Genomic DNA, 17,016 nt, shown 5'->3' with positions numbered 1-17,016 from the left:
AATCTCATGTGAGCAGACTGGTCATCAGGCAGCCCCAGCACTTGTGGGAACCCAGAGGACTACCCAGCTCAGCCCAGTGGTCAGGGAGGTTTCCTGCAGGTGATGCCTGTACCAAAGCTTATGGATTGATAGGAGTTGGCCAAACAGAAGGGGAAAGGGAAGCTTTCAGTGGAGCAATGGGACCTTGGTCCAGGGGTGGGAGACAGTGGGATGGGAACAGGGCTGGCAGGTGAAGAGGGTGAGGAGAGGATCATTTGGAGAGCTGTGACCCACTGAGGCCTGAGGCAAAGGGGTGGCCCCCCCCAGAGGGATTAGGCATGCTGCTTCTCAGGAATACATCCAAGTCCTTTCCCTACCTGCCCTCCATTGATGGTGACAAAATGTTCTTTCCCTGTCACTGGCCTGCCCTGGTGACATCCTGAGCTGTCACAACTCCTCCACCCACACCCTCACTGCTTTTATAAGCTTTGGTCCCTTGATCACTCAGAAAGTATTCATTAAGCACCAACTATGTGCCAAACATTGGGTTTCTGGCTATAAATGCTACAAACAGGATACACAGTCCCTGTCCTCATGGAGCTCGCAGTCTGATGGCAGAACAGGGGATCACACACAGGTGTGCACACACGCAGACACATGCACAAATGCACACACAGGCACACACAAAGATATGTATGGCAGTGGGACCAGGAAGGGTAAAGGGCAGGAGGAGAAATTATGATGGGGGAATCTAATTTAGATAGGGGTGTGGGGTCCTGCAGAGCATCTCCAAGTAAACAGCAATCATCTGATATCTTAAAGAACAGGGCATTGCCAGGTGAACGATGAGGCCAGAGAGTCCAAGCGGGGGAACAGATGTGGCAAGGCTGAGGCTGAGCTGCCTGAGTTCAAGGGTCGGAAGCAGGCAGGGCGGCTGAGATGGAGGGAGCCCAGTGGGGGAGACTGGATGGCAAGGATGCACCAGGGCAGCCATGGAAAGCGTACCAAGGACACTATAATACGACCAACAGGAAGCCACAAGTAGAGGCATCCCCAGAGGCCTTGGCTGCAGGGGAAGGGATTGACAGCTGGGAGTGAGAGTGGAAAGACAAGAAGGAGAAGACTGTGACTGTCCAGGTGAGAGAGGGCTTAGACCAGGACTCTGCAAGGATCTGGGTGTAAGTGGAAGGATTTGGAGGTAGGATGGATATGAGAAGAGCCAGGGAGAGAGGCCCTCAGAAGGATTCGTGGGTGTCAGAGAGAGAGCAATGGCATAGCTGGAGGCACTATTTCTGGAGGTGTGAGGAGGTGGGAGACACTGAGGACTAAGCTGAGCTTGGGGCCTGAGCCCCAGAGCTGTCATAGTCAGAGGTTGGATCAGTCTGGGTTCTCTAGAGAGAACAAACAGAGGTGGATGGATGGATGATGAATGGATGGATAAAAGGATGCATGGATAGATGGATGGGTGGGGTGGACGATGGGTGGATGCATAGATGGTGGATGGATGGATGGATAGATGGGTTGATGGATAAATGGGTGGATGGACAGATGGGTGGGTGGGTGGGTGGGTTTGTGGATGATGGATGGATGGGTGGGTGATGGACAGACGGATGGGTCAGTGGGTGGATGATACCAGGGACCACAGCCTTGCTGAATTGACCCATGAAACTGACCACCACAGAAGTAGGTGGGTGTGCTTTTGCCTGTCAAAGGAGAAGGGGCATGGTGAGAAGGGGTTCTCCCGAGACCCTCCTAGAGGGGGTCAGGGAGGGATAAGCCAGTGATGGGGACAGGGAGGAGAGACTGAGCAGGAGACAATGGAAGGTTCAGGAAAGTTGGCCGGTGTGGGATCTGCAGAGATAGCAGATCAGCTTCAACAGAGACTTGTCCACTGGATGGAGCCCCAGGGGGGCTCTCAGTGTGTGGCTGAAAGCGGCTGGGTGGGGGTGGGAGGTGGTTTTTGAGTGAATGGGAGGTGAGGCGGTGCAGACAGCAAGCGTAGAAGCTTCTTCCAAGAAACATGACTAAGAAGGTCAAGCGGGGACAGGTAAATTTAGTGTGGGGGGGCACTGTTCACTTTTGTATGTATTATGAAGATAACAGAACATGCATCTTTCAGCATCCCCCACCAGTGGCCTTTGGCATTATCAGTGGACCACGAAGTCCGGTGTCTGCTCACAGTAGCTTGGTCAGAGCCCCTCCTCCCCAAATTCTAGCAGTGAATGTCCTGTGATGGTCATTGGAGGAACCCATATCTGGCCTCAGTCAGGTCTGTCCTTGCTGCGTGGCTTCTGCACAACGCTTAGCCTTGTGACCCAAGCCCCCCACCCCACCGCCCTGTGTAACACTGAGTGGTGCTCAGTGTCAAGGCTGGATAGGGGTGCTGGAGCTAGATGCTTGGTAACCCTGCAGGAAGTGAGGCAGTGACTAGTCTCCCTCAAAACCCCCCCCTTCACCCACCCAAAACCAACGCCCACACCCCTGGTGTTAGGAGGTGATGAGTGTCTGGCTCTGATGGGCCTGGGACCAGGAATGAGAAGGTGCCACACGAGGCTTCAAAGGGGAGGCTTTCACCGCCTAGAATAAGAACTGGTCTCCCCGTCTGGGAGGGCTGCCCCTGCATCCTCTGCATGTCCGGGTGCCTACCTAGTCATCAGCCAGCTGGGGACAGCAGAGGACTCCCACCTGCTGGGACCTGGCTCCCGGGGTGACCTCGTTCCTCTGAGTCCCAGTTTTCTCCGCTCCTACTGGGATGCCTTAGACCTGAAGCTCTCTTCCCCTGCCCTCATGGGGCATGACGCTGGGCTGGGTGGGGGTGGGGTCTAAGGAGATGCTGAATCCCCCACCCTCAGGACCCGTGAGCTGAGCTTCTTTAGGAATAGAGTCATCACTGGTGTGACTAGATGCGGCCACGCGGGAGTTGTGCCCTAAACCCCGGGACTGGTGTCCTTACAGGAAGAGGAGGGACACACGGGGAGGTGAGATGGAGCAGGGCCGCCACCAGCCCCGGGACGCCAGGGATTGGGCTCACTGGGAGCCTCCCGGAGCTGGGAGAAGTGCGAGGAAGGACCCTCCCTGGGAATAGGGAGCATCTCAGACATCTGGCCTCCAGGACAGTGGGAGGACAAATCTCTCTTGTTTATTTTTTTAAAGATTTATTTATTTATTTTGGGGGATAGGGAGAGAATCTTAAGCAGACTGTCTCCCAGCTGAGCTCAGAGCCTGACCTGGGGCTCGATCTCAGGACCCCAAGATTACAACCTGAGCTGAAATCAGGAGACGGACGCTTCACTGACAGAGCAGCCCAGTGTCCCACAATTTCTGCTGTTGAAATGGCTGCTCTGTGTGCTTCGTTCCACAGCCAGTGGGTCTGGGCTTTCCATCTGCACACTCCCGTCACTCCCCACAGCCCAGACCAGTGCTTCTGATCTCTGGCCTCTGCAAAAGGACCTGGTACACTGTAAGGGCTCATTCAATGTGTCACCCTGCCTCTGAGCTCACCCTACTCTCTCTCTCTCTCTCTCTCCTGACTCTCATACACGTCTGCTGCACATGCACACGACTTAATTAAAGGAAAGGCTTTCTGATCAGCAGGTCTTGCACAGAGTCCTTTCCAGCATCAGGCCCACGTCTCCGACTTCTTCCATCACCATGATCAGCCAGCTCTCGAGACTCTTCCGTGACGGCAGGAATGCTTCCTGGGCTTCCAAAGCACGCAGAGCGAACCGGGCAGATTCAAGTGTGGGACCGCTCCCCACTGCAGACGAGAGGGCACCTGTGACCCACGCCAGCACAAGTCCCCTCACCACCTGCCTGGGGAACTCTGGTGAGCCGTAGGTGTGTGACGGCGGGGTTGGGCTGGTCCAGGTGCGTGGATGTGCATTGGAGAGAGCAAGGCTCCAAGATGTGAGTCACATGTTATTTTTACTCTGGGTTTCATATGGCATGCTTTTAAATTATTGAGTGCTTGGAAGGAGCCCACAATGAAATCATATTTCATTTGTTTCCCCACTTGGCTGTGAAGGAAATCAATTCTCAGGCTGTATTTGGAGGTGGAGGAAGGACAGAGAACCTACAGCTTCGGTGAGAGCATGGCCAAAGGGGTCCCACAGTCCTCCTGCGCCACTGGACTTGGTCCGTTTCCACCAGCTGGGTGACTTCAACTAGGGGTGTTTCTGCAAAGTTGGGTTCTCAGGGCAACACCTTTCTAGACCAGGCCCCAGAGGAGCTCAGCACCCCCCCGTGCTGCTCTCTGTGGAAGCAAGTTGTGGGAAGCCTGAGTAGACCCAGGGCGAGGTCGGGAATGTTAGGAAGGGGCTCAGGGGAGTATGACCTCTTTTCCCTTCCATATGCTGAGTGAGAGGTGGCCAAGGGGACCACAGTGGGGAGCATGTTGATTCCATAGGTCAGTGGCTCTTCACCTGTGTGCTGGAGACCTTGGGACGTTCTGCAGACCTTGAGATGCTCAGGACACCCTGGGTTTCTCTGCAGACCCCAGGATGACCTAGTCAGAGAGAAACTGGATGGCAAGACTGGGGAGTGATGTGGCCGTGACTGGTAAGGCCACTGGGAGCAGAGGTGGCCTCTGGCCTAGTCAGGGGGCTCCTCCAAGGAGGAAATTTCCACTGAAGTCTGGAGAGTGAGGCTGTGCTATCCAGGTGAGGGTAGGAGCCTTTCCAGCAGCCCAGGGGGGCAGTGGCTTGGATCTGGAGGGGTCTGTCCCTCTGGGTCGTGCACCCCATCCTTGGCCCAAGGTGCTCAGCCTTGTTACTTGGCCTCCCCAATGCCTCTTGGCCGTGATGCCAGACCTGGGGGCACTGTGCCAAAGCCCACAGCCTCTTCAAAAGAGCCTAGGGGTGCATTCCAGTTCTTCTGTTTCCCTGTCTACAAAATGAGGATGATGATGGGTCTGCTGGCACTGAGCTGTCCCAGGTCCTGACTGCTCACCTTACCTGGCTTGGCCCTGGGCATTCTCGGGGGCAGTTTCCACTGACTCTTGGCTCCTGGCACCTGAACAGGAGGCTGGCCTCCCTGGGGGTAAGACAGAACCCCTCCATCCAGGCTCTTCTCCGTAAGAGTAGGCCCCTGGCCCATGGGTCGCTGGCCCCTCTCCCTCCCAGGTCCTCCTGGGCTGACCTTAGAAACCCGACCCAAATCTCTACGTGACGTAGACTGCTGAGGTCAGCACTGCCACCCAGCTATGCCCAGGCCCGCCCCACCGCTCAACATTCCGTACTTCCCAAGGCCCTGGTGCTCCGCAGAAGGGCGATACCCTTTCTTAGGACAAATGACCCTCACTTTGAAGCAGTTTGTAGGCCTGCGGAACAGTGACGGGTGTTTGCACTTGTCCCAGGAACATTTGTCATGAAAAGGAGAGAGGGTCTTTCCCCTGGGGGCACTTACAGTCCCCTCCCGGCCTCCCGTGCAACCTGGAACTGCCCGGCCCCGTCATCTTGGCCCACTTACATCGCCGTTTTCCTTCCAGCACCACCACAAAGCAGTGTCCACACTCAAGAGCCTCCTGACCTCAAGGTGGCCGCAGCAGCACCCAAGGCCCATCCGGGAGGGACAGAGGCCGGTGCTCTGACCTAGTCTTCAGGGCCCTTGAAAAGCTCAGCCCTTTTTACACGTTGCCCGAGTGAGGCCTGGCCAGGCTCTGTCCCCTCCCCAAGCCTCTAGGTTAGAAGACCCCAGCTCTGCTTCAAGGGTCGTGGAAGGATTAAACTGAATGGACCGTGTGAGTATTAGGTGGCACTGATGGGGTGAAGGCGTCTGTGGCAAGAGTGGGCATGGAGCTGGGTGGCGGGGGTGGGGGCGGACAGCAGGGCCACTGCCTGGGGCACCCTCCTGCGAGGGGTTTGAAGGCATCACCCCCCATGAAATGTTGAGGTGGGAGGGGCCCCCAAGGAGACCCCTACATTGCCTGCCGGGGGACGGGGGCATGAGGGCGTCCCTTTGTATGCAGGAGGTGTAAGCCTGGCGGGAGGAGGGCGGGAGGATGGCGGGAAGAGGAGGGCAAGCTCCTATCACCTTAGAGCTCTTTGCATCTGCACCTACCCAGGCCCAGCTGTCCCTCTGAATGTACACGCTTTTAATACAGATCACACAGTCTTGGTTTGACTGTTAGTCTGTCTGGGACCTCTCTGTGTCATGGAGCCCCTGAAGGCCCTCTGACACCACCCCCCCACCTTGGGCGTCGGGGCCGTGGCCTTGTTTACAGTGAGTCATGTGACTTGAGAAACAAATTCTTGTTTTTTTCACTGGAACAGTGACTGGTACACTAAAGGGGTCCAATAAATGTGGATGGACAGGACACCCAGTGGCTGAGATGTTTAAGCGTCTGCCTTCAGCTCCGGTCATGATCTGTGTCCTAGGATCGAGCCCCACATCAGGCTCCTGGCTCAGCAGAGAGTCTGCTTCTTCCTCTCCCCCCTACTCTTCATGCTCTCTCTCAAATGAATAAATAAAATCTTTTAAAAAATGTGGACACAAGGCCAGATGGACGGATGGATGATGGACGGGTGGGTGTAAGAAATACACATAAAAAGAGAAAACAGTCTCTGGGGGAAGTGATAGCACCCACCTCTTCCAGGTCTGATTTAATAACGTATCAATAATGATAACAACCATCATTTATGGAGCCCTGACTTTTTGCCAGGTGTTCCTATTACTCTGTTATCCTTTAACAAGTCCTACTGGGGTTGAGGCAGTGCTTTGAAGGATAAGAAAAATGAAGCACAGAGAGCAAGCAAATTGCCCAAGGTCACACCTGGGCACAGCGCCAGGGGGGAGAACCAAAGTCTGGGTCAACCAGTGTCAGTGGGCTCTACGCAGGAGAGGACACCCTAGCAGACCTGCTCCAGTGAGAACGCCTCTGGCTCAGGGACCCACCGAGAGAGCAGAGGGTTGGTGGCACAACTATGGGGCGTAGGTCAAGCCCCCTTCCCATACTGCTGGTTTGCTGGGTGACTCTGGGCAGGACCTCCATGAGCCTTAGTTTCTGTCCTCGTGAAAGAATGTGCCAGAATCACAGGACCAAGGTCCTTACAGGTTGGGAACTGCTGGGACTCGCCCGTCGCTGCTCTCTTTGACAGTGGCTGCTTGGAGAGGCACAGCCAGCAACATGGGGAGGCCCAGGACAGCCACATAGCAGGCTGAGACCTGGGACCAACCAGGAACCAGGTCACCTACATCCACCCTCTGACTCACGGGGACTTGGGAGTAAGTGCCTGTCCACACCATGGTTTTTCCCATGGCCATTAGCATGATGGTGGCCTCCTTGCCGTCCTGACAAGGTTCTTAGGAGCCTTTGGAGACACCCGGGATGGGAGAGGGTGCAGGTGCTGATGCTTCTGCCAGGGCAGCAGGACTCGGGGGCTTGGGGGCTCAGCAGAGAGCTCCCTGCGGGGGTGATTGCCGGCGGGCGCCCTCCTTCCTCCGTCCTCTCTCCCTTCATTCAACAGGTGTTTGTGGAGTGCCCACCATGACCAGGCTATGTGCGAGGCTAAGAATCCTACTAATAAAGGCAGGATAATGTCAAACCCGTTTACTGATCTCTACTCAGAGCAGTGCAGGGCATGGGTTACCCAGTGTAATCCTCACACCCACCCTAAAAGGCGAGAACTCTGTCTAGATGGGTGATGAACACGGAGGCAGAGTCAGGCACCTTGCACCAGCAGGTGAAGCCAGGTTCCCCACCAGGTGGTCCGGCTCCCCGGGGCCTACATCCCTGCCAGCCTGGTGCTGCCGTGGCCAAGACCCACCACCCAGCTGTGGAGCTCCCAGCCCACAGTGGCACTCAGCTTCGTGGTCCTGACACCCACATAAGGGAAGGGTCTTGCTCAAGATCGCACTGAAGAGGGGAAGCTGGGTCAGAGGGAGATATCTGATGCTTTCTAGTGCTCCTTCCATCACAGGGCACTTGTGTCCTGGGAAAAAGGCCCAAGGGGCAAGGATTAGAGCTGGCGGGGTGTGTGGGGGCAGGGACTGACTGGCCTGTGGCTGATTCTGACGGACTGCACCTGTTCCCGCAGCCCCTGTGTGGGGCTGGTGGATGCTGGTGAGGGCCAGGTTAGAACAACTGCTTCTGCTTCCGTAATCCATTCAAGTCCACATTTCCTGAAGTCAGCCCTCCTCTTGTCAGCATCTCTCAAAAGCCTTGGCCCAAGCCAAACATCTTCCCACTACCTCGCCCCGCCCGGCCAGGTTGCGAGACTCTGCCTCCTGAATGCTCCCCCAGTCCAGGCTGTACCCCAAAGTCCCCTTTTGTCACTACCAGGCAGGTTCAGCCTGCTCCCCCTGATTTCCTAAATCTCAACCCTAGTCTTTCCCTCTCCTGTACCAGGACCCCACCCTGTGCTGGGCGCCTGACGTCAGAGAGGTCAGTCGGTGACAGCGGGGAGGGGGGGCGGGGGGGGCCTAGGGCTCCAGGACTACCTTGGGGTGGGACGCACCCCCTCCTCGGGCGCCAGCCAGTTCAGGGCGCCGGGAGTCGGTGGCGTGCTGTTCTAGGCCTGAAGTCAGGGGCCCGGCGCCAGAATCCCAGCCCGCGCGCCCCGCCCAGCCTCAGTTTCCCCATCTGTAAACTAGAAGGGGGCAGTTTGGCCCAGGTCTTCAGGCCCCCTGCAGCTCCACAACAAGAAAAGCTGCTCTAAGCGTCTGCCCCTGTGCCTCCCTTCGCGCCACTCCCGGACTCCCGAGAGCCGTCACCGCCGCCGCCAGCCAGCCAGCCAGCCAGCCAGGACACCAGCCAAGCCGAGAAGACAGCCCCGCAGAGACCTTCCAGCGACTGCGGGAGGCCGCAGCAGCGTAACCTGCCTGCGCGTGCGTGCGGCGCACTGCCTGCCGGGACTTGTAGTTAGTCCATGCGGCGGCTGGGCCGCGAAGGCAGAGCGGAGGGGGAGCTGCGCCTACACTTCCCAGGGTGCGTCCCGCCCGCGTAGCGGCGAGGGCGGGGTGGGGCGGAGCTGCTTGCAGGGGCGGGGCCGGAGGGGGCGGGGGCGGGGGCGGGGCCGGCGGGGCCGGCGGGGCGGGGCCGGCGCGCCGGGGGGCTGCGGCGGCGCTGCGGGCGGGCGCGGACCTTACCCAAGGCCGGCTGACCCGCGGGCGGGCGGGCGATCGCGCCGGCGCGGCACCTGGGGGCAGGAGCGTCTGGCTGCCGCAGCGCCGGACCGCCCGCCTCCCAACTGCGGCTGAGATGAGTGCAGGTGAGTGTCGGGACCGAGGGACTGGCGCGTCCCCGAGCTGGATCTGGGCGCAGCAAGGGCTGTGAAGGCATTCTGGGGCTGCACCTGCAGCACAGGCTACATCACCCAGTGCTCCACCCAACTTTCAACGCAGGGTCTTGCAAACCCTAGGGCCTGTCCGCAGGTCCCTGCCCCTGCGCCTGGGGCACGTGCGGCTCTGCAGGGCGGTCTAGGGACCCGCTTCCCCCGCGCCGGCCAGGCTGGCTACGCCCGGCTGTCTGGAAGGCGCCACTTTTTTGCTTCTCAAAGGTCCGGGGTGTCTGTAGGCTGCAGAAAGCGACCGGTAGGGGCGAGGAGCTCAGGGCCACCGCAGGCCCTGCTATAGAGAGGTGTGGTCACACGGGGGTCTTTGCGACAGGGGCCGCCGCCCTTGCGCGGCGCTCGCTCAGCCTGAGCCTGGGGTTTGAGGGAGTCCGGTGGAGCCCCTGTGACCTGGGCCCGCTGCAGATTTGGGGGCGCAGAGCCCGCAGGTGTGTGTGGCCCGCCCCATTTTCCTCCAGTCGGCATCTCTCCGCCCCCCCTCCCCGCGCATCCCAGCGGCTGCCTCCCGCCGCACCCACCGGATCTGACCGCCTCTGTGCGGGCCCTGGAAAATCCCACATCATCACCAGCCAACCGCGCCTATTGCGCTTGGGGAAACTGAGACCAACAGCAGGGAGGCCTTGGCAGGAAGAGTCTGATACAAGGACGGAGGATCCCGGTTTTGAGAATCTCCTGTGGCCCCACACTGAGCTGAGGGTTGGTCCGTACATTTCCAGGCAGGGAGGGACCGTCACCCCATTTTTCAGGGTGCGACATAGGCTCACCAAGCTTGAGTCACCTGCCCAGGTCACGCAGGGGGGTGGGGATTCGAACCTGGTGCTCCCTGACTCCTGTGATTTTTTCCTCTGTGTCTGGCCACAGACTGCAGTATGGCCCTTGGCCATGGTGCAGAAAAAAGCCTGGACAAGCTGGAGGAAAAATCGGACGAGGGGTGGCGGGGTGGTGGGTGGGTAGTGTTCATTTGGTAAGTGCTTGCTCCCTGCTCGTGATTTGGGAGGGCTGTTTCCAATTTCCAGGGTCCCATCTCCCAGGGGACATCATCCCCTACCCCTCCAACCCAGGAAGGAGGGACCACACTGGCAGTGGGGTGTTGGGAGAGTGGCTGAGAGCAAATGGCAGGCATCGAGAAGCAGAATTCTCTAGAGGATTTCTGAAATGGCCAACCTGTTATCTGGAGGAGGCCAGGGAGCGGGACGCCCCGAGACCTGGCAGAAACTCCAGACACGTTCATCTAATGTCAGGTGGGGATAATGGCAGGGTGCACACAGGGTAATTCTAGGCTTTCTGTGATCATAATTGTTACCTCCGGTCCCCCTTGTAATCAGGGGGAGCCCTGGAAGGAGCACTGGCATTTGTGGTTGTCCTGGGAGAAGGGCTGTGTGGGCACTGCTGTTTGTTGGTGGGGGTCATGATTTGAACAAGCAAGGGGTCTGGGGTTTGACCCATACATCTGTCTGGTGGCAAATTGTCTTGACAAGTGGTGGCACCTTCCCGAGTTTGGCTTCCTGACGTGCAAAAGCAGCACTATGCCTTTTGCCTGGAGAGGATGAGATTCGAGTGGGAAACTGCCCACATAGTAGGTCCTCAGTAGCTTGTGATGGTCACTGCTAGAGGGTCCTGCTCCCCTCAGTCTGCCTGCGTCAGTCAGCCCTTCAGAACTGCCAGTGAGCCTGCTCTCTGTCTGCCTGTGGCTTGTGCCCCAGATGCGTCCCTAGACCACCCCCTCCCCCCCGCAGTGGGGGAGAGTGTGGCCCTGTGCCTGGCACCTGGCTTTCACGTCTGGCCATTGCGCATGTCCAACAGGTCAGGAGACTCTATCATCAATGAGGCAGGTCCCCTGATGCTCTCCCGCCAAGAAGACGCCCATCGTCCCAGAGCTTGGTGTCAGCTGGTGTGGGGGGACATCAGCTGGTCCAGTGTCCGGCTGCCCAGATGGGCCCTTGGGTCCAAGCCTGAGACATTCTGCACAACCTCCCCAGGTCAGAGGCTCCCCTCTCCCTCGGGCCACCAAGCTGCAGGCATGTCTTCCTTCAGTCAGGTGACCCAGGACACCTTGGAGATGGCTTTGGTGTGGTCTCTGGGCCCCATGTGTTTGCCTACTTGTTTTGTGACTCATTGATTTTGAGGTAACCGGGGAAATTGTCAGAGGTGGCGTTCTGTGTCAGGCCTAGATCCAAACCCAGTGCACTTGCTATGGGTGCCCTGTGTCTCATTTTCCCCAGTGTATGGAGGGAATTCCCTTAGCTTTGCCAGCAGCCCCGGCCCATGCGTATGGGGCACAGTAGATGAGCCACAGTATATGGTGGTGGCCTCATAACATGGCAGTCCCGGGAGTCATGATGGGCGAGGTGGGGCAGACAAGGGGACCAGACCTGGAAGGGGCTCCAAGGCCGGCTCTGCCCCCGCTGGGTGCCAGGTCCTAGAAGTCCAAGTTCAAGGTACGGGCAGGGTTGGTTCCTGCTGCGGCTTTCCTCCTTGACTTGAAGATGGCCATCTTCTCTCTGTGTCCACAGGGCTTTCCTTATGTACGTGTGTGTCCAAATTTCCTTTTCTTGTAAGGACACCATTCATATTAGACTAGGACCACCTGCCTGGCCTCGTTTTACCTTGATTACTCCGTAAAGTCCCCCTCTCCAAATACAGTCACATTCTGAGGTCCTAGCAGTTAGAACTTCAGCATTTGGATTTGGAGAGGGGAATAATAACTCATAACGGGGGGGAGGGCCGGGTGGAGAGCCCTGGGGGTGCGTGGTGCTGGCTCAGCTGTCTTGTGGTCATGGCTGCCTGGTTAGGATCCCAGAGCTGGAAGGGACCTAGAAGGATGCTGCCGTCCAAACCCACTCATGTGCCCAGAGGGGAAGCCAAGGCCCGGAGAAGGAAAAGCAACTGTCCGGGGTCAAGGAGAGAGTGTGGCAGATCTAGGACCTGAGCCCCAGTCGCATACTCTGGTCGGCACAGCGCGGGTCTCTAGAACGGGACACATCTCTACCTAACCCGAGTGTGGACAAGGACGTCGCCACAAAGATGCTGAGGACAGTACGACAGAAAGTTGGAGGCTGCCCCAATGTGGAGGGGAGTGACAGAAATCAGCCAGCCATGCTGTCCCTCATTCAGTGACCAAGGACTTCCCACCCGCCCTCCGTGGGCCCAGCAGGAATAGACACAGTCCGCATCCTGCCGAAGTTTCTTGCAGGTCGGGAGAGCAGGAGGCTCATTCTAGCCAACGGCGTGTGAGGAGATTTTAATGTCAGGCACCAAGCTCCAGCAAACCAGTTTTACCTCCAAAAACAATGGACCACAATTGTCCATCCTGAGTGATATTGAGCCTTGGAGCACCGTAGAGGAGGAAAATCGGAAGGACCCACGTCCAGATGTCAGCAGGGGTCTCCCTCTTGAGCAGAAAGAAGAGAAACAGTTTTTCCATATCTGCATCTTTATACTTTCTGTGGCTTTCCCAAATTTTCTTCATGGTCCATACTTCTCTTTTGCAATGAAAAGTCCAGTGAAAATGAGGAAGCATTGCCGCCAGGTCTAAGGAGGGCACGTGGAAAGTCCATGACTCGGCGGGAGGCCCAGACCATTGTGTTCTGCAGGGGCCACTGTCCTTTGGCTGGGAGCGGAGCGGACAGCGCTCAGGACCTTCCCACAGGCAGGGGACTGGTGCCCGGTTCCCTTGCGTGACTCCATCTGAATTAGATGCGGCAGAAGACAAATCATCCTGACCCAGAAAAATCATCTGAAAAGGACAGTTGTTGCCCAAGACCCAGCTGGCACTCCCAGGCTCAGCACGGGCATCCCCAAGCTCGGATTTCTTTCCCCAGAGGTTCAGGGTTACTCCCTAGCCTGCCACCAAAGACCCTTTGATTCTTTACCAGTTCTGTCAATGGGGTAGTTTGGGGATAGAGGGCATGTTTTCTAGAACCAAGCTCTGACTTTGATGAACTCTTGGCGAGTCCAGCCTTACTGTCCCAGAAAAGGGAGCATGACCTTCACTCATGGAGAAGTCACCTGTCTGGCTCCCTGACCCCCCAGAGCGTCCTCTGGAGCATGGGAGAGCTGTGAGCTGGCCAGAAGATAGGCACATCCGGGTAACCAAAGGAGAGGGTGGGAAGGGGTCCAGCTGGCGGGGTCTGTCCTGGCACTGGCCACGGTGGATGATCGCGACAGCTGCCAGGGTGCTGATCCTTCCTCTGCCCTGCCCTGGCGCGGGGGCTTCCTTGCACCCCCTGCTCTGCACCTGCCTCGGCAGGACATGGGAAGGCCTCCCCTGAACTGGGTCTGAGGAGCTCATTCTGCTCTGCCCCCTGCTAGCATTCTTGATCATGGAACCTCCCTGTGCTTCTGCAGCTGCCTCCCCCGGGGTCTCCCTAGGGACCGAGGGTGCAGGTTCCAACAGGTGTGAGAGGCTGGCAAAGGCAGTTAGAGTGCTTGCAACAGGAGACCATGGGTGGTGTTCAGATAGCAGCTTGTTTTTGGGTGATGATCACGTTGTGAGCTGCTGAGGGGGCCAGCCGGGTGCGGGCCAGCCTGGATGGGGAGCAAACAGCGGGCTTCGAGGCTGCGAGGGTGCAGGGCATGGCAACCTGAGCAGAGCACCTTTGTTTACTTGAGGATGTTTCCATCCCCGAGGTCTCTAGGGTGTCGGGCAGCACCCTACTTCAGTGTCACGGCAGCGATGGCTCAGGGGATGCTCCCTCGGGCATCCTAAACCCTCATAGCGCCTCAAAGGGCTGCTGGGTGTCCCCACTCGTGCGTAGGGATGCAGATGCCCAAGAAGAGGCTGTCAGTGGCCTGGCAGCATGCCACAGCACCTCGGAACAGCAGAACCCCGCTGTGCCTGGATGCTCATCTTCCCACCATGTGGTCTCCAACCGTCTGCCCCCGCCCCGCTCCTGTGCCCACATGAGCTGGCTTCTGTGGGTGATTCACTACCCCCTTGTAGTGTGGGGCTGAGTGGGATGGATAAGGCTTGACCATTTGGGACATCATGACAGTGCTTTTTCCTGACGGGTGTTCCCAGGGCCCGTCTTCTCCCCTGGGCTATGAAGCAACCTTGGCAAGCCTGTGTGACTCTCTGTAACCTTGACCCTCTGACCCCAGCTCTTCCTTCCACCAGCTCCTCGAGGCCTTCTGGAGCTGTCCTTTCCCACTGCAAGACAGCAGTCCTGGCTGTCCCGTGCCAAGGCTGCGGCGGCCGGCCCAGCCCCACTGCTGGTACTTGAGCTCCTGGGAATCCTGGCCCCACTAACCCAGGCCGTCGTGTGACCTTGGGCAGGCTGTCTTCCCTCTCGGGGCTTCAGGGTCCCCATCTGCAGAGATGGGGGCCACCGCCATCCTTAGGGCTGTGATCGACTTCTGACAATAATCCCGTCCCCTCCACCGTTCCAAGAGCGATTGTGTGGGTTTGAGGCTAAGCCAGCATTTCAGGGAACCATGGCCACCTGTCATCCTTTCCTGCCACATAGACCTCATCAGACAATTTCGTGGCAGGAAGCACTTGCCCTTCACACGGAGGCTCCCTACTATAAGGGGGTTTCTCAGCTACCTGCCAGGGAGGGAAGCCATGTCTGTGAGAGTCTGGGGCCTGAGCCGGGAGACCTGGGTCCCCCTTATCCTCAGTCCTCCTTGTCTGTGGGCAGGACTGGGGAGCCCCACTGGGAGCCAGGGCCAGTCCTGGGTGCCTTCCACCCTAGGTGGGCTTCTAGGCTGGGGGCATATACGAAACAGGTTCTGTCGCAAAAGGGTGTGTTTGGGGGTTTCGTGCTCTGTGTGCTTTGCCTGAAGATTTCTAAGCAATGAGGGGGCCATCTTGACGCCTTGGGAAATATGGCAATGGCTTTGGGGTCAGGCTCACCTGGGCTCCAGTCCCAGTCATCACCTTCTAGTTGTGTCCTGGCAACTGGACGGTGTTGTGGCTCTTTGCCTTAGTTTCCACACCTGCAGAGCAGAGACTCTGCCTCCCACGCTTTGTGGTTGTTCAAGAGTGCTGGGCGTGCAGGGCCCTGGGAAGCAGGTGACATGGTCTTTGTCCCAGCTGTCCACGCCCTCTAAAACTCAGGGCAGAACTCAGGATATTCGCCTGGAGAGCCCCCCCCCCCAAGGCTGCTTGTGACAGGTGTTCCCTGAGCATCTGGCCAAGGAAGGGATGAATGGAGGATGGACCTTGGGGCCCCTCGTCGCGCTCAACCTCCCTCAGGGTTTGCCATCATCCTGGGCCAAGGGCTCCCCGTCGTGTGCCTCTCTCTGACCCTCTGCTTCTCCTCAGGCTTTGGCAGCCCCAGCATCAGACTGGAAAACAATGTCTCCAAGTCCCGGTTGGTGCCCAGATACAGTCCAGCCCCAGCCTGGGTCTGGACTACCTCTGGTCCCAGCCTTTAGCAGGCCACAAGGGCTTAAAGCCATTCTGGAATGCTCCTGGAGTCTTTCGATGACTATTTATTGAGCACCTACTGTGTGCAACTCGCTGTCCTTGCTCCTGATGCTCCTGTTCCAGCTGCTCTGCCCATCTGCCTCCCTTCTCCCCATCCCAGAAGTCCTCCTCCTTGATCTTAAACTCCAGGCTGTCCATGACACAGTCTGCCTTCCTTGGAGCTGGGGACAGTGGACAGGGCTGGGGTTTCTTGTGGAGGACTTGGGTCTGGCTCTGTCTCTGGTGACTCAGGGCCAGGTGCTGCCCCTCCCCGAATGCCTCATCTCAGATGGTGGGGAGTAGCTGAGTAATGGCCCCCCAAAGATGTCCCTGTCTTTATCCCCAGAACCTGTGCCTCTGCTAGAAAGAGGCTTTCAGATGTGATTTAGTTAGAGACCTCACGCTGGGAAGACTGCCCGGTGGGCCCCTCGTGATCAGCAGCTCTCAGGAGTGGGAGGCAGGGGGGCAGAAGAAGAGGTGAGGGGAGGGAGGATGGAAGAGGGCCCCGAGCTAGGAACCAGGGCACCTCCTGAGGCTGGAAAGGGCCAGCAAGGGATCCTCGCCTGGGGGCTCTGGGAGGACCCAGCCCTGCAGACCTATTGCAGAGTCCATCCCCCAGTCCATCCCCTGTCAGGGATTACATCTGCTTTAGGTCTGTACGTCTGTGCCCATTTGTCACAGCAGCTGCTGGATGCTCAGACAGATGGTCCACCTTCCCTGCATTCCCCGCTGCTGGGTTGGGAGGTCCAGGGAGAGGAGGATGGTAGCGTTTTGCAAAGGGAGGATTGTTCCAGACCTCCTCGGTGGTGTGAGGCAGTGTCCTATCCGTGCACACATGCCGCTGGGCTCTCCTGCTGCTGGAAGGGCTCAGGGAGCACCTTCATGAATAAGGAATTAGGGAGGACTGCCCTTGGAGGGAGGAGGGGCAAGAAGGGGGCCATGTTTACTAAGAACCTCTAGGCTCATGCTCCGGCTCACGTGGGCCTCTCCTCGCCTAGGGCAGGGGGTCATGCCCCAGGCTCCAGAATGCCTGGCTGGGTGCATAGCACACTGGGTGGGTGTGGCCAGCGCTAGCAGTACATGTTCCGATCACAACTCCCGATTATTCAGGAAGCCGGGGCTGGACATCTGTGGTGTGTCGGGTGACGTGCCAGCCAGGATTCCAGCCTGGTTACCTCCTGGTTCCACCCACATCACCCCTACTCAAGTCACCTTCTCGGACCTCCCTTAGCCTTCCTCTCCTGGCCAGTGCCCCACCCAAACCCCAACCTCCCCTCAGTCTTCAGTGGTCCACATCTGTAGGGTCTGGATCCATGCCTTTCTCTAGCTCTGGGGGGCATA

At 58.1% G+C, this 17,016-nt stretch overlaps 1 protein-coding gene across 16 annotated transcripts in view; it reads left to right on the top strand.

Moving 5' to 3' along the window:
* The first annotated feature begins 9,025 nt into the window (after positions 1-9,025).
* Positions 9,026-17,016, top strand: part of ABLIM2 (actin binding LIM protein family member 2) — a 134,455-nt gene continuing 126,464 nt past the window's right edge. For all 16 annotated transcript variants that reach the window (XR_006816403.1, XM_045989840.1, XM_045989916.1 and 13 more), the window contains exon 1: positions 9,026-9,185. Coding sequence is in view for 15 of the 16 variants with exons in the window: in XM_045989840.1 (XP_045845796.1) it covers positions 9,176-9,185 (10 nt within the window). In the remaining variant the exon portion in view is untranslated. The remainder of the gene's footprint in view (positions 9,186-17,016) is intronic.

The sequence above is a fragment of the Meles meles genome, chromosome 2 (genome assembly GCF_922984935.1).
Source record: "Meles meles chromosome 2, mMelMel3.1 paternal haplotype, whole genome shotgun sequence".
In the NCBI taxonomy this organism is placed as follows: Eukaryota; Metazoa; Chordata; class Mammalia; order Carnivora; family Mustelidae; genus Meles; species Meles meles.
This window is presented reverse-complemented; position numbering and strand designations above follow the sequence as displayed.